Source organism: Mauremys reevesii, linkage group 4, assembly GCF_016161935.1.
Source record: "Mauremys reevesii isolate NIE-2019 linkage group 4, ASM1616193v1, whole genome shotgun sequence".
NCBI lineage: Eukaryota > Metazoa > Chordata > Testudines > Geoemydidae > Mauremys > Mauremys reevesii.
In genome coordinates this window covers 79,802,118-79,823,892 of record NC_052626.1, presented here as the reverse complement: position 1 = coordinate 79,823,892, position 21,775 = coordinate 79,802,118, and the positions used below count along the sequence as shown (strand labels likewise).

The 21,775-nt window shown below is 46.1% G+C and overlaps 1 protein-coding gene across 17 annotated transcripts in view; it reads left to right on the top strand.

Moving 5' to 3' along the window:
- LDLRAD3 (low density lipoprotein receptor class A domain containing 3) overlaps nt 1-20,005 on the top strand; it is a 209,960-nt gene extending 189,955 nt beyond the window's left edge. For all 17 annotated transcript variants that reach the window (XM_039537426.1, XM_039537430.1, XM_039537432.1 and 14 more), the window contains 2 exons: nt 13,876-14,221; nt 18,289-20,005. In XM_039537426.1, the coding sequence (XP_039393360.1) occupies nt 13,876-14,221; nt 18,289-18,550 (608 nt within the window). In that variant the 3' untranslated portion in view covers nt 18,551-20,005. The remainder of the gene's footprint in view (nt 1-13,875; nt 14,222-18,288) is intronic.
- The last annotated feature ends 1,770 nt before the right edge of the window (nt 20,006-21,775 follow it).

The following is a 21,775-nucleotide window of genomic DNA, read 5'->3' as shown; positions in this document are numbered from 1 at the left end:
CAGGGAATAAGGAGCTATCCCAGAATTCCTGTTCAGCCACTCTGCACATCAGTTTGCACTCTACTGCTCTTGCCTCAGGTGACCCGCCCTTTAAATGCCCCAGGAAATTTAAAAATCTCCTTCCTGTTTGCTGCAGCCAGGTGTGGAGTGCAATCAGTTAATCAGTTACAGGTTACAGGTAACCATGCCTCCACGCGGCAAACGAGCCCCAGCATGGAGCACAGGTGAATTGCAGGACCTCATCAGTGTTTGGGGTGAGGCATCTGTTCAGGCACAGCTGCGCTCCGGCCGTAGGAATTACGATATCTTTGAGCAGATAGCAAAGGCCATGCTGGATAGGGGCCATGAACGGGACGCACTACAATGCAGGGTGAAAGTTAAAGAGCTGCGGAGTGCCTATTACAAAGCCCGCGAGGGTAATCGCCGATCCGGAGCTGCTCCCACGACCTGCCGTTTTACAGGAGATGGACAAGATACTTGGGGGTGACCCACTGCCAATCCCAGGGTAACGATGGACACTTCTGAGCAGGCTGGGGACAGGAGGAGGAGGAGGCTGCGGGGGAGAGGAAACCGCGAGTGAAGCTCCTGGGATGGGGAAGAAACCGCAGATTCCTGGAGGCATGCAGCCAGGAGCTCTTCTCAAGCCAGGAGGAAAGTACCCAATCGCAGCAGCCAGCAGTTGCTGTAGGACAATCAGAGGAGCGGGGTACCGTTAATCGGCTTTTATTTTCTGGGTGGAAATGTTTCTGGAGAGGAAGGGGGGTTATGGATGCATGCATGGCAGCGTCTAGATGTGGAATAGCCCGTTGATGTGGTCTATCACGTCGCGGTAATCTGCTTCAGTTATCTCAGCAAAAGCTTCATCCAGAGCGTGGGCAATATGCCTGCGCAGGTTTATAGGCAGAGCCACTGTGTCCCTTGTCCCAGTGACGGTGACGCGTCCGCGCCACTCTTCGGCCAGTGGGGACCATGTCTGAACACAGGCACGCCGCATAGGGTCCCGGGCGGAATCCACATTGCTCTAAAAGAGCCCCCCGCTGTTCCCTAGTGACTGCAGTAGGGAAACATCTTCCAGGATTAAGTCCTGTGAAAAATGTTGGGAGACTCTTTAGTGAAGAGATAGGAGATAAGATCACCCCTGCATCTGCATCTTCACTCAACCCCTCTAGCACTCCAGATTACCCAAGCAACCAGCTCCTCTCACTCAAGCCCCTCTTCTCCCTATATAAGTAAACACTCCTCACTCACCATTTCGTGGCTTCTGTTGTGTTTTCCTTTTGGGATAAAGAATGCAAGTGAGAACTTGCAAGTGAGAACTCCTCAGTGTAACAATTCATGTCTGGAGATAGTGGATACAATGCTGCCCGTGTTAAATGTTGTCATTTCTGTGTCTACAGTGACCTTGACTGGACTGCCCAGATGTTCAACATCACAGAGGCTTCAAAATTTGAGAAAAAATCCCCGAAAGAGCAAAGAGGACATGCTGAAAACTGTTCTTCAGCACTCTGCTACAGAGAGAAAAGAATTGAAGGAGTGGCGAGAGAAAGAAAGCAGGACCCGCAAGAGAAATGCAGTGGCCAAGAGGAAAAGCACGGAGCGGCTGCTAAGCATCCTGGAGCGCCAAGCGGAGTCTATAGAGTCACTCGTTGCCATGCAAGCAGAGCACTACCGTGCTACTCCCCCATCCGCCCCGTCCTTTGTGCCTTGTGCCCCAATGTCAGCTCAAACCACCTTTCCCCAGCATCCAGGCTCTTACCACCACCAGCTGCCTCCAACACCTGTACGTTCCCCAACCAGCCCTGATACCTACCACCACCCTTACCCTCTGCATTCAACCCCCATCACCATGCAGTATATGAACCCTGAAGTGCAGGATTCATTAAACAGCAATCCAGACATGGCATATGCAAACTTGTGACTGTACAGTTCACCAACCCACACCATTGCCCTCTTGTGTTAATGAAATGTTGTGTGTCTGTCTGTCAAGGAAGTTTTTTTCTTTTCAATAAAACAATTCTTGGCTTTGAAAACAGTCTTTATTATAGCAGATAGTGAAAGATACCTTAGCCCAGTAAAGAAAGAGGCACTGCAAATCATATTATTATTATGGATAATAGAATAACAGTGTAAGCAGTGCAATTCACTCCCATGCAAGGCAGCAAACATTACTGTTGGCTTTCAGCCTCAAATTCTTCCCTCAAGGCATCCCTAATCCTTGAAGCCCTGTGCTGGGCCTCTCTATTAGCCCTGCTCTCTGGCTGTGCATATTCAGCCTCCAGGACTTGAACCTCGGTGGTCCATGCCTCACTGAATGTTTCACCCTTCCCTTCACAAATATTATGGAGGGTACAGCAAGCGCTTATAACCGCGGGGATGCTGCTTTCCCCAAGTCTAGCTTCCCATACAAACATCTCCAGCGAGCCTTTAAACGCCCAAAAGCACACTCCACAGTCATTCTGCACCGGCTCAGCCTGTAGTTGAACCGGTCCTTGCTCCTGTCAAGCTTCCCTGTATAGGGTTTCATGAGCCAAGGCAGTAACGGGTATGCGGGTCTCCAAGGATCACAGTGGGCATTTCGACATCCCCTACTGTGATCTTCCTGTCTGGGAAAAAGTCCCTGCCTGCATCTTCCTGAACAGGCCACTGTTCCGAAGATGCGTGCATCATGCACCTTTCCAGGCCAGCCTGTGTAAATGTCAATGAAACGCCCGGTGATCCACAAGCGCCTGGAGAACCATAGAGAAATACCCCTGACGATGAACGTACTCTGATGCCAGGTGGGGGCCAGAATAGGAATATGCGTCCCATCTATCGCCTCCACAGTTAGGGAAACCCATTTGTGCAAAGCCATCCACAATGTCCTGCACGCTCCCGAGTCACGGTCTTTCTTAGCAGGATGCGATTAATTGCCTTGCAAACTTGCATCAAAACGATTCCCACGGTCGACTTTCCCACACCAAACTGGTTCCCGACCGACCGGTAGCTGTCTGGATTTGCCATCTTCCAGATTGCAATAGCCACCCGCTTTTCCACCGTCAGGGCAGCTCTCAATCTTGTGTCCTTGCGCCGCAGAGTGGGGCGAGCTCAGCACACAGTCCCATGAAAGTGGCTTTTCTCATACGAAAGTTCTGCAGCCACTGCTCATCATCCCAGACTTCCATGACGATGTGATCCCACCACTCAGTGCTTGTTTCCCGAGCCCAAAGCGGCGTTCAACGGTGCTGAGCATTTCCGTGAATGCCGCAAGCACTGTAGTGTCACACGCGGCAGACAAATCCATATTGATATCATCGTCGGACTCCTCACTGTCACTTTGGAGCTGAAGGAATAGCTCGACTGCCAAACGTGTTGTGCTGGTGACACTCATCAGCAGAGTCCTCAGCAGATCGGGCTCCATTTGCCACAGAAATCACGATTCACAGAGAGTAACAGAAAGACACTCACAATGGCGCCAAACGCTGCCGGAAAGAGTGAATGCTGGGATGTGAAGCGATGCACCACGGGGCGCTGGCAAACAGGAAGCGGAATGACCCGCACACTTCCTTCCCCTTCCCACAATACTCAGCGCCAAAATGGGACGAGGTGCTCTGTGGGATAGCTGCCCACAATGCACCTCTCAATACAGCGCTGGAAAGTGCTGCAAGTGTGGCCACACTGCAGCGCTGGTAGCTGTCAGTGTGGCCACACTCCAGCACTGGCCCTTACACAGCTGCATGAGCAGCGCTGTAACTCCCAGCGCTGCAACTTGTAAGTGTAGCCAAGCTCAGTGATTGCTTTGTAAACCTACCTTGGTAGTACATAGCTGTTCTTTTCCACTGGAAAAGATGACTGCATTACCAATAAACTTAGTTCAGCAACTTCTGCAGTGTGTAAACATTTACTGAAAGTTATTAGAGCAGAACTAAAGAGTCATATATTTTTTCTAAACCACTATCGTGCATCCAGCCAAGATGCTGCCAGGGTCCTTATTTCCGCCCCTGTGGGGAGGGATAGCTCAGTGGTTTGAGCATTCGCCTGCTAAACCCAGGGTTGTGAGTTCAATCCTTGAGGGAGCCATTTAGGGAACTGGGGTAAAAATCCTGTCTGGGGATTAGTCCTGCTTTGAGCAGGGGGTTGGACTAGATGACCTCCTGAGGTCCCTTCCTATTCTATGATTCTATCACCTTGTGCTCTGTGTGTATGCTCCTAAAAATTGACAAAGCAGAAGCTGCTGGCCCATCCCACTATTATGGATACGGAAGTTGTGTGATAACAGACTTGCCCACGTGACTCCAAAATTCCATCTTGTAGCTCGGATTCTACATGAGGTAAGGCAATAGGGTATCCCAAACTTTCCCATCTCAGCTTACCATTTTCCTGATCATGGCCTTGAGGGTCCTATTGAACCTTTCCACAAGGCCATCTGTTTGGTGGTGGTATGCAGAGGTCCGTAGGGCTTGTACGTGGAGCAACGAACAGAGATCTTTCATCAACTTGGACACGAAAGGTGTCCCTTGATCAATCAATATCTCCTTGGGTAGCCCAACCTGGGCAAAGGTCTGTACTAGCTCCTTAGTTATTGTCTTGGAAGTGTTGCATAGGGGAACAGCTTTTGGATACCGGGTTGCATAATCCAGTACAACAAGCACATGTTGGTGGCCCCGAGCTGTCTTCTATAGTGGCCCTACCAGATCCATGGCTATCCGTTCGAAAGGAACCTCTATTATCAGAAGAGGTATCAAAGGAGCCCGCAAGTGCGGGCGAGGGCTATGTAACTGACACTCTGGACAAGAGGTGCAATGTCGCCTGACAACTTCATGTACTCCTGGCCAGAAGAACCTCCGCAGGATCCATGCCTGGGTTTTCTCTACCCCTAGGTGTCCTCCAAACAGGTGACAGTGGGCAAGACTCAATATGGCTTTTTGATGTTTTTGTGGCACCAGAAGTTGTATCTCTTGCTCCTGCATTTGCACCACACGGTACAGGAGATCTTTCTTCACTATAAAGTAAGGTCTAGGACCCTGGACCTTCCCATCCACAGGTATCCCATCGATCTCTGCCACCTCTTTCCTACCATTATCATATCTGGGATCCTCCGCCTGGTCCTGCCCGAAACTCTCTCTCCCGGGACTAACCTGCCCAAGCTCCCAGGGGCCGGATTCTGCTTCTTCCAACGGCTCACTGCTGTCATGGCTGGGGCCAGCCTCCAGCTCACCTTCTGTGGTCAAGTTTCTCTGTTGGCTGCTCGTCTCCATCTGCCTACTAGGGTGGTCTTCTGGCCCTGGGTCAGGATCCGGGTTCCCAAGGCCTTCGCGGCCTTCCTCTCTTTTTTTGTCTTCCGGGTCTTTCGAGGGGGCTGAGAACAGATCCTAAGAAATGTCAGCGAACATCAGGGGGTTGATAATCCCCTGGTGATGAGTTGCTGTCCTCAGGGTCCCCACCTCCCTCCAGCCTCTCCGGGGGAAGTAAATTATCAAACCCTGGATAGTCTCTCCCAATGACTACAGGATATGGGAGTTTAGGAACTATGCCCACAGTCATCTCAGTGGGGTTCCCCTGAACCTCTGTTTCCACCGGGATGGTGGGGGAATGGCTCACGGCCCCATGCACGCATGTCACTGCTACGCGTTTGGCTTATAGCAGCTGACTACTTTTTACCAGCTTACCTAGTGGTGAGCTGGAGCCGATTCGCACCGGTTCGCAAGAACCGGTTGTTAAATTTAGAAGCCAGTGTAGAACCGGTTGCTAAACGGGTGGCCCGGCTTCCCCAGGGGGCAATTTAAAGGGCCTGGGAGCCCCAGGCCGTTTAAATTGCCACCAGAGCCCCACTGCTGGAGCCCTGGAGTAGGGCTACAGGGCTCTTGGGGCTATTTAAAAAGTCCGGAGCTCCCGCTGCTTCTACCGCCCCGGCCCTTTAAATAGCCACCAGAGCCCTGCTGCTTCCCCAAGGCTCCAGCAGCTATTTAAAGGACCGGGGCGGTAGAAGCAGGGGAGCCGTGGGCCCTTTAAATAGCCCCCGGAGCCCAGGGGCAGAGGGGGTCTCCAGGGGCTATTTAAAAGGCCAGGGGTCCAGCTGCCTCTGCCGCCGCTTCCCCAGGGCTCTGGCAGCTATTTAAAGGGCCATGGCGGTAGAAGCAGGGGAGCCCCGGCCCTTTAAATAGCCCCTGGAGCCCCAGGCTGCTGCTGCTACCCCGGTGGGGGAGAGTGGGAGGAGAAACTTACGGGTTCTGAGGGGGGCAGTCGGGGGCAGGACGTGGGTTGGGGTCGGATGGGTGCGAGGGGTGAGACAGGCATGTGAGGCTTGTCCTCTACTGACCGCGCGGTTCCCTACCAGGTCTTCGGTGGTGGGGGGATCTTCACTCGGGTATAGGACCTGCCGCCAAAAACCCGGAGTGAGTGAAGACACACCCCTGCTGCCACCGCCGCCAAAGTGCAGCCGAGGACCCGGTAGGGAACCAGTTCTTAGGATTTTGGGAGCTCATCACTGAGCTTATCCGATATGAGGGTGATAGCACTCCCAGAGTCCACAAGTGCTGTAGTCTCTGCTCCATTTATCCTCACTGGCCTGGTGTAGTTATGCGGGGCTAATGCGATGCCCGCGAGGTGGAGAAGGGAGCATGGGACCTCCCAATCCCCTAAATTGCATTGCATAGGCTCCTCGGTGCTGGGACACTGTGCTGCTATGTGTCCCCACTCCCCACATGCATAACATCTATAATTGCTTCTAATAACTCCCCTATCCCAGGGGTTAGGGGGTTTAGTCCCAGGGTTTCCCCCACTCGGGCCAATCCCTTGCTTCTGAGGTTCCCACTGGTTTTCACCCCCCACCTCCACCTAGGACTCCGCAGGGGTTTGGCTGCCCAGTCTTCCAGGGTTGGGGTCGGGTGCTTGCTTTGAAAGGGGCCTTCCTTGAGTAGTCAGATCTGTTCCCTGGCTGTCATCCGTCTTTCTACCAGTGTGATCATCTCATCGTATGTGGATGGATCATTCTGGCCTACCCATTTACGGAGATCTGGTGGCAGTCCCCGCACGTAATGGTCCATGACCAAGGTCTCCAAAATCTCCTGCGGGCTGCACACCTCGGGCTGTAACCACATCTGCGCAAGGTGTATGAGGTCGAATAGCTGGGACCGCAAGGGTTTGTTCTCCTCTGGGCCCTTACCACTGCCATCACCCCTGATTGTGCTAGGATCTCTGCCTTCAGCCGAGTATAGTCAGTGACGTCCATGGCTGGCAAGTCAAAGTAGGCCTTCTGAGCCTCTCCACACAAAAAAGGGGCAAGAATTCTGTCCCACTGCTCCTGGGGCCACACCTCATGCTGAGCAGTCCTTTCGAATTAAAGGAGATATGCTTCTATGTCATCTCCTGACGTCATCTTTGGCAGACAACCAGTGGCCCTCAAGGTTCGCGTCCCGTCGGACCCCTGGGCCTGGGTGGTGAGGATCTTCAGCTGGTCCACTACCTCTCGCAAGAGGGCATGATCTTGGGTCACCTGGCTCATCAATAATTGGTTGATTTCCTGCTGTAGCTACATAGACTCCTGTTGCGCCATTGACTGAACCCAGGTGGCCTCCTGCTGGGCTGCCCTGGCTTGTACCAGAGCTCTTACCGCCTCCTCCATTGTGGTATAAAGCAAACAAACAAAACAAAACAAAAAATCCAAAACCCCAGTGCACTTTTTTTTAAAAAAAAAACTCTTTCTAACGCCACGCGGTGAACGAAATCCCACTGCTAACACCAGTTGTGACAAAGCTCTGTCCTCGTCTCTGTGGGTCCTGCGTTTCCTGACAGATTTCGCTACCCTCAGAGGCTCACTGTGACCCTCCACTTAACCCTTCTCTCTCTAGAGAAAAGGGTCACAGTCTACTGAGCCATTTTCATCATAAGCCAGTGAGGGAGGTGAGGAGAAGCTATCCTCCCTTGCACAGTCTCTGTTGTCTCTCAGTCTCAGTGACTAATCAGGGGGGCAAGCGGGGGGAGCCTGGGCCTGCCCTCTACTCCAGGCTCCAGCCCAGAGACCCTAATAGAATCAGATATGGTAGCTGACCTTTTAGGACAGGACACGTACAATTCCCTGGGCTACTTCCCCACAGCAGCCCCCACTTCCTCAAGCTCCACCTCACCCTTACCTCAGGGCCTCTTTCCTTGTGTCTGATATGATGTGTACAGCTCAGCCTCTCCAACAGTGCAATTTCTCACAGCTCCTGACATGCGCACCCACCTGACTAACTGGGAGGCTTTTAACTAGTTTCAGCCAGCCCCTGATTGGCGTCAGGTGTCCCAATCAACCTAGCATCCGCCCTGCCTTCTGGAAAGCTCTTAATTGGCCCCAGGTGTCTTAATTGACCTGGAGCAGCTGCCATTTACTTGTCCTGGTACAAGGGATTTGTTTAACCTGGGGCTAATATATCTATCTCCGACTACTTTTCTATAGCCATCTAGCAATAGCAATTTTCTTCTGCAAATCTTTTTTGACAAAAGTAGTAAAACCTCATCAGAAATTTCTTGAACATATTATATGATCCATCTTAGTAGGAAGAAAACATGCTATAATATCTTCCATGGCACAGCTATGGAAACCTCTTTTAAAAAAAAAAAAAAAAAAGAGGTATAGTCTTTGTCTCTGGCAAATTGTTCTGAAAATTGACCTTTAAGGGATGCTTATTGTTTCTAGTCTTTGTTTGAACTGGAAGCTTTGCCTTTTCAAAGAGTGCAAACCAAACAGTACTGACATGGCAGGATCACGTGATAGCACTCCCTCATCTTTTGCATACTGGATTTATCAACTTCACATGCTACTGCCATACATCAGGAAGATTAGATTTAAGATTATTCTGTTTAAATAGCACTGAAATGGAGAAAGAACACCAGTAAGTTTCCATTGTGTTAGGTCTTCTCAAGCTAACAGAAAAAAGTTAAACTATTGACTCTTTACAATCTTCGGACTCCCTATTGTCCACAGGATAGAAGAGTAGGGCCTCTTAACAGTAGCTGTTGCTTTTCAAACTGAACCCTGATCCCCACAAGTGGAGTAGGCAGTAAGTAGTGTGTGCCTGTTTCTGCAAAGGGAGAAAATTTCTGAAGTTTTCTGCAAGATTTGTTGGAGGAGAGGCAGGGAGGGATGCCTTTCTCTGAAGCATCAGGCATTGGCCTGTGCTCAAGACAGAGTTCCTGACTAAATAAACCAGATCTGGTATGTATAGCTCTTAGATTACTGTGGTTGTAGCAGCTTTCACAGAAGTACAACGAACTGGATGGGAACACAGGAAAATTAATCATGATTAATCGCACTTATAACAATAGAATACCAATGGAAATTTATTAAGTATTTTTTGATGTTTTTCAATATTGATTTCAGTTACAACATAGAATACAAAGTGCGCAGTGTGCACTTTATAGTAGTTTTATTAAATATTTGCACTGTAAAAATGGTTTTAAAATAGTATTTTTCAATTCACCTCATACAAGTAATGAAGTGCAATCTCTTTATCGTGAAAGTGTAACATACAAATGCAGATTTTTCTTGGTTACGTAACTGCACTCAAAAACAAAACAGCGTAAAACTTTAGAGCCTACAAGTCCACTCAGTCCTACTTCTTCTTCTGCAAATGCTAAGACAGACAAGTTTGTTTACATTGACAGGCGATACTGCTGCCTGCTTCTTATTTACAGTGTCACCTGAAAGTGAGAACAGGCGTTTGCATGGCACTTTTATAGCCAGTGTTGCAAGGCATTTACGTGCCAGATATGCTAAACATTTGTATGCCCCTTCCATGCTTCAGCCACCATTCCAGAGGACATGCTTCCATGTTGATGATGCTCGTTTAAAAAAAATAATGCATCAATTAAATTTGTGACTGTACTCCTTGGCAGAAGAATTGTATGTCTCCTGCTCTGTTTTACCTGCATTCTGTATGTATTTCATGTTATAGCAGTCTTGGATGATGACCCAGCACATGTTCGTTTTAAGAACACTTTCACACCAGATTTGACAAAACGCAAAGAAGGTACCGATGTGAGATTTCTAAAAATAGCTACAGCAGTCGACCCAAGGTTTAAGAATCTGAAGTGCTGTCCAAAATCTGAGAGGGATAAGGTGTGGAGCATGCTTTCAGATGTCTTAAAAGAGCAATACTCTGATGCGGAAACTACAGAACCCAAACCAGCAAAAAAGAAAATTAGCCTTCTGCTGGTGGCATCTGACTCAGATGATGAAATGAACATGCATCAGTCCACACTGCTGTGGATCGTTATCAAGCAGAACCCATCATTAGCATGGAAGCATGTCCTCTGGAATTGTGATTGAAGCAAGAAGGGACATATGAATCTTCAGTGCATCTGGCACATAAATATCTTGCAATGCCAGCTACAAGAGTGCCATGTGAACATCTGTTCTCACTTTTAGATGACACTGTAAACAAGAAGCAGACAGCATCATCTCCTTCAAATTGTAACCAACCTTGTTTGTCTGAGTGATTGGCTGACCAAGAAGTAGGACTGAGTGGACTTGTAGGCTCTAAAGTTTTGCATTGTTTTATTTTTGAATGCAGTTTATTTTGTACATAATTCTGCATTTGTAAGTTCAACTTTCATGATAAAGAGATTGTAGTACAGTACTTGTATGAGGTGAATTGAAAAATACGTTTCTTTTTTTTTACAGAGCAAATATTTGTAATAAAAAATAAATATAAAGTGAGTACTGTACACTTGGTATTCTGTGTTGTAATTGAAATTAATCTATTTGAAAATGTAGAAAACATCCAAAAATATTTAAAATAAATGGTATTCTATTGTTGTTTAACAGCACGATTAATTGCAATTAATTTTTTTAATTCTTGACAGACCTATTAAAAACTATTAGCATGTCTCCTCTCTATTGTCCGTCTTCCCTCCCCCTGTCTTCTCTTCTCCAGACTAAACAAACCCAGTTTTTTCCTCATATGCCATGTTTTCTAGATCTTTATTTTTGTTACTCTTCTCTGCACTCCTCCAGTTTGTCCACATCTTTCCTGAAATAGGGTGTCCAGAACTGGACACAATACTCCAGCTGAGACCTAATCAGCACAGAGTAGAGCTGAAGAATTACTTACTGTGTCTTGCTTACAACATTCCTGCTAATAAATCCCAGAATGATGTTTGCTTTTTTGCAACAGAGTTACACTGTTCACTCATATTTGGCTTGTGATCCACTCTGACCCCCAGATCCCTTTCCGCAGTACTCCTTCCTAGGCAGTCATTTCCCATTTTGTATATGTGCAACTGATTGTTCATGTTAGTTTAAAGTTTATGTATCCATTTAGGATGCCTCTGTTTGCAGAGAAGTTGACATATAATGCACTGCACCCGTTTTTCTCCTTTTATTAAAGATATTGGACTACCCTGCTTCAAAGCAATCCCCTAGTAACTAATTAGTCTCAGTTCTCCACTGATGTCCTCTTCTTACCCAACTTCCACAAATGGCCAATTGAGCTGAATGAAATTTGAGTGGTAAACAGTAACAAAAACACTGGGATGTCATCATGTATGTAGCTTCTTCAAACATAGACACCACAAGATAATAGTATTTAGTCTTCAATCTGGGATTATAGTTTCCTTAAATCTGTTGCAAATAAAATATAAATATTTGGGACATAAAAATCATCTGGATTATCCATGATCTAGAAATAAACACAAAAACCAGATTGTTGTAATTATCTTTATTCACCTCAAAACTAAAGAAACTCGGACTTTTTCATTGAAGAATGACAATGTTGGCTGACAGAGGAAGACAGAGTTAGAGTTGAGGCATGTTAACTGATTATCACTGTTCTTCCCACTCTGGCCCATCCTTATGTAATGTGACATGAATTCAGCCAATCAGTGGGTGAATTCTGGAGCCGATTACGAAAAAGCATCAGTATGTGATGAGCTGTAAACACATGTACCAATGCAGGTAAAATCCTTTGCTCCTTCTTTCTGCTTTGCTTTCTTGCTTGACTTGCTTTGAGATTCTTCACGTGTATGATCTCAAGTTCATTTTACTGAAGTAAACCAAGAACCAACATTGGGTTCGTAATTTTGAGGTTTTTAAAGCCTCCAGTCCAGCACATTTGTGTGGAGAGGCATAGAGTGTAGAAGGGCCACAACTTTGGCAGTGTTAGTAAAGATATTCACTGAAGTCGGACAATGGATATCATGGAAACTTGGAATGATACCGTGGTACGACTTGGATTGTTGTTGGCCCACAGAGGACTTTTTTGGTTTGTGATAATGATTTTGTCAATGAAGTAGATTTATTTGCTTTAAGAAGAATAGTTCTTCAGATTCAGATAATGGCAGGAAATTATGTTCCCTCATCTCAGGCATTCTCTTTTTTTGGAAGAAGGAAAAAAAAAAGAATCCATTTATTTAACCCTGAGATATTTGAAAGTAAAGAATGGGACATTTTAAATTCCATTCCCTGAGTAATGGGAAATTATTTTAAACGTTGCTGTCCAAGTGTGTGTTTTGCATTTATCATCAAAGTGAATTACCAATATGAAATTTGAAACACTAAGAGAAATAGGCCAAATATCCTGAGGCTTAGATCCAAGGAGAGCTTTCCTGAGATGTCATAAAGCGCTTGAAATCTTTGTGAAATTGTGTATATGTTTTTGGTTTGATTTGTTTCACTGATAACGAAATCATAACTGGTAACGTTTGGAACACTAGGTGGCCAGCAGTTTTGCTAGTGTAGGCAGATAAATGGAACAAGAATTGTCTGTCAACATTTGCTATCCTGATGCTCTGTAGCCAGGAATGCGGGGGTTGGATGGATGGCTTTTCTGCATTTCTGCGCTTTACCCCAGCCTCTTATTTTTGCTTGAGGTAGAGGGATGCTTTTGTCTTCTACTTCAATGGCATTTAATTATTGCTGTATAAAGAGAGGTGTCCTCTAAAAGACGACAATCTAAACTCTTCAAAAAATATTACTGAAAGGCAGCGTGTTCCTGTGGTTAGGACACTTGCTTCCATTCCTGCCTCTGCTGCTGACCTTGGACAAGTCACTTCACCTCTTTGAGCCTCTGTTTCCTTCCCAACTGTGTTTATTTGGATTGTAAACTCTTCAGAACAGGGATGGTCTCTTAGGATACATTTCTATAGTGCCCAGAACAATGAGGCCCCAAGCAAGACTGGTGCCTCTAGGCACTACTATGATACAAATAACAATAGTGTTTATGGTGACCATACGGCCCGTTTTGGCTGGGACAGTTCCTTTTTTAAACCCTGTCACGGCTATCCCGACTCCTTTGGCGGAAGTGGCCATTTGTCCCGTTTGCTCTTGCCAACTTGATCAGGGACTCAGAATCTGGTTACTATTTGTAAAGCACCACGTAAACTTACAGTGCTATGGAAGGTTGTTGTTTTTTTTTAACATTTAATAATAGGCCTTTTCCATCTCTAATCTATCTGATTCAGTTCACACGGTTTGTTGAATACACTTTCAAAGTACTGTACCTACACGTCCGCATACAGTCCTCACCTTAACCCTGAAAAATCTGTTGTATTGGTTAGGTGCAGGTGTGGAGCTGATAACAAAAGCATGTGCACTGTAACAAAGTGAATGATTCCAAAACAGTCTCCAATGTATAGTGTATTTCCTCTTTCCCGTTGGTTTGCTATCTCCTTCTAGTGCATGAGCACATCTGTGCATTTGAGGGGGTCTGAGTGATTCTGTCACCCAATATCTGTTTTGTGCATGCATGTTTTCAATAAGCTAGTTTTCCACAGTTCTAAAGAAGGAAGAAAATTAATTTAGAAGCCAGTCAGGCAGCATATCAAATGGTACGTTTAGCAGAAAATGCAGCTGATGACAAGCACCAAATTCTTCGCTGAGAAAAATCTCAAGCTTTCCCTCTTCTTTCCTGTGTCTTGCAGAAACTGGCAGTGGCCAAGATTATGTGACCTCAGAGAACCAACTGCTCTATTATCCCAGCATCACATATGCTATAATCGGCAGCTCAGTTATCTTTGTGCTGGTGGTGGCGTTCCTCGCCTTGGTTTTGCACCACCAACGAAAACGCAACAACCTCATGAGCCTGCCTGTGCATCGGCTGCAGCACCCTGTCCTCCTGTCCCGGCTGGTGGTCCTTGATCATCCACACCATTGCAGTGTCACCTACAATGTCAACAATGGAATTCAGTACATGTCCAACCAGACCTGCCACAGGCCACTGGATCTGGATTCTCCACCATCGTATTCAGAGGCTGTGTTAGACCAAAGGTATGTATGGGAATTAACTCTCCCCAAAGTTATGCTAAAAATTGCAATTCCTGGACTTTGTGGGTCACCATGCTTCCTATGTGTTCTCATCATAGCATTTATGCTCATTGTTTTATTTGACAGGGTACAAATATTCCCTGTGTTCTAATATTATAATTGTACTATACTATAATGCCCTATAACTAGGTTTGGAAGGATTAAATTATATTGGTAAATACTGTTTTCACCAAACACATACTGACAAAAATTATCGAAATATACAGGTAGGCAAAGTAAAAATATGCTGCTAGAGAACTTATTAGAGTTTGATTTAAGTATATTTACTTTGTATATTTTCACCTGTGATGTTGACCATTCGTTTTTTAATGGTTATAAAGCTTCAACTCTTTGAATCTCATTGTCTACTGTCATTAAATAATTGTCTGACCCCTCCATTGTCTGACACCCCTCCCCCCCATAATTTCCTGCATCTGTGAAAATTTAAATAGAAATTTAAAAAAAACCCTTAAAAATAAACATTGATATTATCCATCAAAATTATTTTAAAATCAAATTCTGCCAAGCCTACCTGTAACTTTTGATTGTTCACTTACATGGGAACAAATTCAGCCAGCCTCTTCTGTGTATACAGGGAAAAGGTTCCCCCTCCCAGTTTCACCTTAACCTGCAGAATTAATGGTCCAGAAGTCTCTCTGCACCCAGTGGCATGAAAGAAATTTAAGGATTCAAGGGACATCACCTGAGTACACTTCTCTTTTGAGGTCACTCCTGCTCTTGACACAAGTAATCAGTACCCTCTGGCTCTTTGGGGGTCTACAGGGATGACTGGAATATGGAAGAAAACTGTCACTTCAGCAATGTTACTTCATGCCAATCTGGGAGCGAAGTATGAAAACCCTGAGGTTGCTCCATAGTAAATATCAGATGCTCAGAGTTTAAATACACAGGGACAGCTCCTGTAGCACTCCCAATGAAGTCAAGGAGTCTCCCTTGATTAAGGGCTGCAGGATTTGTCCAAAGGTCAATTGTCGTCTTAGCCAAAATGAAATCTAAAAAATTGTATCTCACAAGGTCTTCAGTGCTAGAGGCATTAAATGTAATAACCCAGACACATGGCACTAGTCTGTTCCAAAGGCTCCTCCAATGGCACTTCTTTAGAAATTCAAAAAACGAAATATATATATGTGATGGGTTCAGTCACAGAGATCCCCTTGGGACTGTCACCTGATGTGCTGTAATTACCTCTGAGCCCGTTTTCCCTGCCAGCTTGGGACTTCCAGAACCCTGCCTTGTTGAGCCAGACACATTATCCTGCTGCAACACAGACCCAGGGTCCAGGCCACACCCCCAAAGCTTCAGGCTTTAAGTGAAAACAGCTCTGTAGGTTACCTGACTCCAGCACCCAGATACCCAGCTCCCAGTGGGATCCCAACCCCAAATAAATCCGTTTTACTCTGTATAAAGCCTATACAGGGTAAACTCATAAATTGTCCACCCTCTATAACACTGATAGAGAGATATGCACAGCTGTTTGCTCTCCCAAGTATTAATCACCTAGTCTGGGTTCATTAATAAACAAAAGTGATTTTATTAAGCATAAAAAGTAGTATTTAAGTGGTTTCAAGTAATAACAGACAGAATAAAGTAAGTCACTAAGCAAAATAAAGCAAAAACATGCAAGTCAAAGCCTAATACATTAAGAAACTGATTACAGATAATATCTCACCCTCAGAGATGTTCTAATAAGCTTCTTTCACAGACTAGACTCCTTCCTAGTCTGGGCCCAATCCTTTTCCCCGGTACAGCCCTTGTTGGTTCCAGCAGACATCTTAGGTGGTTAACAGGGGCTTTCTCATGAATCTCTGTCCTGCTCCACCCCTTTTTATAGCCTTGGCACAAGGTGGGAATCTTTTGTGTCTCTGGGTCCCCACCCCTCTTTCTAAATGGAAAAGTACCAGATTTAAGATGGATTTCATTATCAGGTGACAGTCGCATGTCACTGTAAGACCCCAGCCTCCATTCTTCCTGGGCTGGCCCACAGGCACACATGAAGGGTTGCAAGTAAACAGAGCCATTTACAATTCAATGATTCTGAAGCACCCTTAATATCTTCCTCTTAATATGTTTACATTAGTAATACAAGTTTATATCTTATTCTCCTAACTTCTGACATAGAAATAATACATGCAAACAAATAGGATGAACACACTCAGTAGATTATAAGCTTTGTAATGACGACCTACAAGAGACCTTTTGCATAAAGCATATTCCAGTTACATCATATTCACGTTCATAAGCGTATTTTTTATAAAGCATATGGCGTGCAACATCACAATATATATCTGTGAACCCCCCAAAAGCATGTGAATTTGAGTATGCTGTTTGTTTCCAACAAGCCTGTAGCCCTTTCTGAATAGTACTTTTTGCCTATTTTTTTCCATAGTAACACCATTGACTTTATTTGTAGAGACTCATATACACAGCCCCAGATTTTTCACCTCTGTTTGTAAATTTATAAATGAATTCAGTGCCTGTAAATGATGTCCAGCTGAAAGCTCTAGAGCAGGGGCAGGCAAACTTTTTGGCCTGAGGGCCGCATTGGGTTTCAAAAATTGTATGGAGGTTGGGTTAGGGGAGGGGATCGTGGCCTGGCCCCAACCCCCTACCTGCCCCCTCCCCCGGGACTCGTGCCCCATCCAACCCCCCCACCCCCGCTCCTTGTCCTCTGACTGCCTCTGGAACTCCTGCCCCTGGCTGGCCCCGCCGCCCCATCCAACCCCTCCTCTCATTCCTGACAACCCCACCGGAACCCCTGCCTCATCCAACCACCCCTTCTCCCTGGCCCCTGACTGCCCCCATGACCCATTCCAACCCCCCTTCCTTCCTGATTGCACCCCCCAGAACCCCTGCCCTCATTCAAACCCTGTTCCCTGCCTTCTGACCACCCTAACCCCTATCCACACCTTGCCCCCGACCACCACCTCAAACTCCCCTGCCCTCTATCCAACCCCCCCAGCTCCTTGCCCCCTTACCGCGCTGCCTGGAGCACCAGTGGCTGGCCCAGCTGGAGCCAGCCACGCTGTCACCACCGTGCAGCACAGAACACTGGGTCAGCCCAGGAGCTCGCAGCCCCGCCGCCCAGAGCATTGTGCCGGCAGCAGGGCGAGCTGAGGCTGCGGGGGAGGGAGAACAGTGGGGGAGGGGCCGGGGGTGAGCCTCCCAGGCCAGGCAGGAGGGTCCCATGGACGGGATATGGCCCATGGCCCATAGTTTGCCCACCTCTGCTCTAGAGCCTGAAGTCATCTGTTTATGAATAGAACAGATATGGCAGTGCAGGCGTTCTCACACTGCCTTTCCAGTGTTCCTCAACGATGCCTTTCGGGTCTAGGGATGACAGAGTAATTCAGTGTTCAGGCTCTTCATGTCTCTCTGCTGAAACTGGCAGCAGTGTTTGCTGTTGTGGTGGTAACTTGTAGTGGTGACACTTTTCTACTGGAAATTGGACTCAGCCCAACTATCTGAACAGCTGTCCAGATTTTCATCACCATTATCCTGGGCTGATAACTACCAGCAACCCTAGTCTAAAATGTATACATCTCCCTTTGTCCTGAAGTATCCCATATTACTCTTTTAAACTGTAATTGTTATACAGGAACTTTTCACCCCATTGCTGAGTTGAAGCCATCTTTGGGGTGAACCAGGGCAGCTGTTTAACAGTGCACAGTATATAACAGTTTAGGGCAGGAAGTGATTACCCTGTGAAAAGTGAAACAATAGAGAAAATTTAGGGAGGCAGAATGTAACTACCACATTGAACTTGACCAGGACACAAGTTTAACATCCCTGCTGTTGGTGGTACATAGGCCTTGGGCTGGCCTCTCTGCACAGGGATGAATTTCCACATGTTTGCAAAGCACTTTGAGATCCTCAGATGTTACTATAGAACTGTTGTTGGTTTAGCTTTTTTTCCCCCTTATGTTGGGATGGAAACTCGTAACCTGTTCTGGAGCTCATACTTCCCCCATGCCATTGTCTTCAGTAACCTTGTTACTCTCTTGTATTTGCAGCAGACCCCCATGGTTTGATCTTCCTCCACCCCCTTACTGCTCAGATTCTGAATCCCCCAGTCAGACAGATCTCCCTCCTTACCGATCTCGGACAGGAAGCTTGGTGAGCACAGACACTCCAATGGCAGGAAGCCCCTTGAGCACAGGCAGCAGTCGGACAAGAGGTGTCAGTAACAGTATGGACCATCGCAGAATGCTTTGTGAGAGAACACCTGAGCAAAATGACTCTCTGATCAGTCCTGTTGCTGAAAGAGAAATGTGACCAGGGAATTGAAAAGGGTATATGGGTTAGTCTGCTGTGGCTTGTTACCGTCAGAGATGGGCCTGAGCTGTGATGTTCAGAATGGGATTTGATTTGAATCCAAATCCCAACTTCCCCAAGTTGTACATGTGCTCTGTTTTGGTGTTTGGGCTCATCATAGGCAAAGACCAGAGCCAGGTTCACATCTGAACTGTCCAGAATTGATAGAGGAAGGGTTAAGTCTGGGATTCAAGTTCAGATCTGTTGAATACTTAAGACTTTGTGATTTAATGTATTTCAGGGTGTACTTTACTGTATATGTATGTATATATGTGCATGTGTAATATCTGTAGGTATTCCACACAAAAATACTGTTTAAAAAAAACATCAAGGTTACCAAGTCAAGCACTCAAAATATAGGAAATGGCAGAATTCAGGTTGCCCCCTTTTTGTGGGCATTAAGGTACAATCTTTAATTACTTGATCACACACTAAGTTTTTCCACAGGATTCCTGCCTCTTGGTGTTCTTAGAGTGGATTGTGCTCCATTAGAGAGCAGCTATTCGATATTTAGTTTTAGCCTCATTGTTCAATTTGTGGTTCTAGGCTTTATTTATTGCACACTATTCAAACCCTGCTGTGAAGGCAGAATTATTAATTTCCTTGTGGTTTTTCTGTGGCACTTATCATTATAGCATCTAAGAAGCTTCACAAACATTAATGAAGTTATTTTCACAACAACTCCGAGATGAAGTGGTGGTATGCCCATTTTTCAGATGGGAAATGAGGCACAGAGAGATTAAAGTCAAAAGTGTCCACTAATTTTGGATGCCCAATTTGAGACACGTTGGACCTGATTTTTAGAGCACTTAACATTCTATAGCACTTTATATGTTCAAACATACCTCCCATTGTCTTCAGTTGCAGCTGTGAGTGCTCAGCACTCCTGCAGGTCAGACCCCAGGTCTCAAGTCAGGCACCCAGAAACGGAGGAACACACTGTAAGTGGCCACCTCTGAAAAGTTTGGTTTAAGTGCCCAGTGTCACATAGGAACTTGGTGGCAAAGGGGGATAGAATTTCAGTTTTCCAGGGCAACTTTCAACTGCCATAACCATAAGACTATCCTTTCTCGTCTGCAGTCACCTGCTTCATCCACTACACACCTTCCAGCTTCTGCAGTAAATGAGGCAGGAGTCCTACAGACCAGTCACTTTTACTACCTGATTTATCCCCAGAGCAAGTGCATCCTGTGCACTGAATGAGGCAGGGGTCCTGTAGAAAAAATAGTGTGTGATCATGTAGTTTAAGACTGTACCATAATGCATATGCCCAAAGACTCCAAACTAAAGTTGTGCACATACCCTTAATTCTGGCATGCCCTAACTTTTGAGTACACCTTGGGGGCCAACAAATCTTACCGCATTATAGGTGAAGCCACGTTATATCGAACTTGCTTTGATCCACCGGAGTGCGCACCCCCCTCTCCCCCCCGAGCGCTGCGTTACCGCGTTATATCCGAATTCATGTTATATTGAGTCACGTTATATCGGGGTAGAAGTGTACTTGATTAGTAAGCTTAATGTTTTTAAAGTAACTTTTTTGTGTGCAATTTCATAGGTTTTTTGTTTTTTTTTAAAGCAAACTGAAGAAACAAATTCCAATATGTAGCATCATATTAAATTCAGCATAGGTCATCAGCAGGACTGGAACCTTTAGATCCACTGCACAAACTTCTGGCACTTGAGCTAATGGAGTAACCGGTAGCTGTAGTAAGTTGTCATCCTAGCAGGGGATGTGATACACTTTGCCAGTGGGTTTCACAGATGTTTGCTGACAGCAGAGGGATGGTGAGACCCAGGAACTGAGAGTTTCATTCCAAACTCTTGAGGGGAGTGTCCTCTAGTGGCTACAACCCCTCTGCCAATTCCTCTCGTCCAGTGTCTTTTGTCCCATTGTCTCCAACCTGACCCTGTTCTGTCTTTTCTCCACCCCAGCTCCTAATCTCAGTTGCATTCTCGTCACCTAGCCAATGCCAATGTCCGCTCCTCAGGCTTCTCGTGCCCAAACAGTCCTAGTCTCCCTCTCTTGGCTCAGTGCCAGTGTCTGTCCATCTGTTCCCCCCCCACCCCAGCCCCCCCGTTCCTGGCTGCTCATCCAGTTTCTCTTCACTCTGCCAAGGATCCTCCTCCATCTTAGCCTTTCCTCACCTAGTACATGGCTCTTTGTTCCAGACTTTCCCCTCTCCCTGGTTCCTTGTCTGTCTCTTTGCCCTGCCAATCCCATTTCTCCCCCCACACCTTAGGTCCTCATCAGATCTGTTTTCCCCGCCCCTTTGCTTCGGCTCCCTGTCTCCTTGCCCAGCCCGTCTTTCTCCCTCCATGATCCAGTTTGGCTTTTGTCCTCTCTGCATTTGAGTCAGATGGCTCCTTCCTCCACACTGCCTGAGCTCCAGAAGGGGGTTCACTGATAGTGTAGAAGAAACTGACTCACTGCTCTCAGTTCCATTTCCCAGCCCCCCCACCCCCCCCACACACACACTCTACTCCCCACCTTCCCGCCTGCGGCAGCTAGGTCCTGCTTCTCCCACACCCCTCAATCCCTGGGCTGGAGCATGCTCAATGTGAACAAAACGTTTGGAAATTTTAACTTTGAAGCAATGACAAGTGAGGTTGGATGTTTTTTTCCACAGGAAAAGCAAAAGGCACATCCCTTACATGAAGGCCACTTTCTGACAAGTTTCAGATGCCTGCTCCAACACATGAGGACACTAAAACTTCTCAACCAAATGGTTGTATGAATTGTTTTAACATGGCAAAACAATATATTTTCCCTAATTTTGTACTCTGAAAGTGCTGGACCATTTTGGCTGAAACATTAAAAACTAAAATCAATCACCGGCAGATATCTGGCATGGAAAATTTCAGCCCAAATGTCTAAAGTTTGGAAAAGCTATAAGCAAACTGGAGACAGGGTCTTATAATGAAAAGTATCAGGCAACCATAATAATCGGTATACTGCCAGCACTGCCTGTAAAATATATATCCATGCATACACATATGGCTTTTTACATAACATAAAATGGGTGTGTTTGCATATATATGTATTGTATTTCACTGGCATGGAGATCTTTCTGGTATCTTTGGAAACAATACTTAAATTTCATACTAAAAATATGGTGACATGTGGAAAACCATTTATTTTCTACAAAGTTTGCTATTATTCAGTTTCCCTGGTTGAAATTTAAG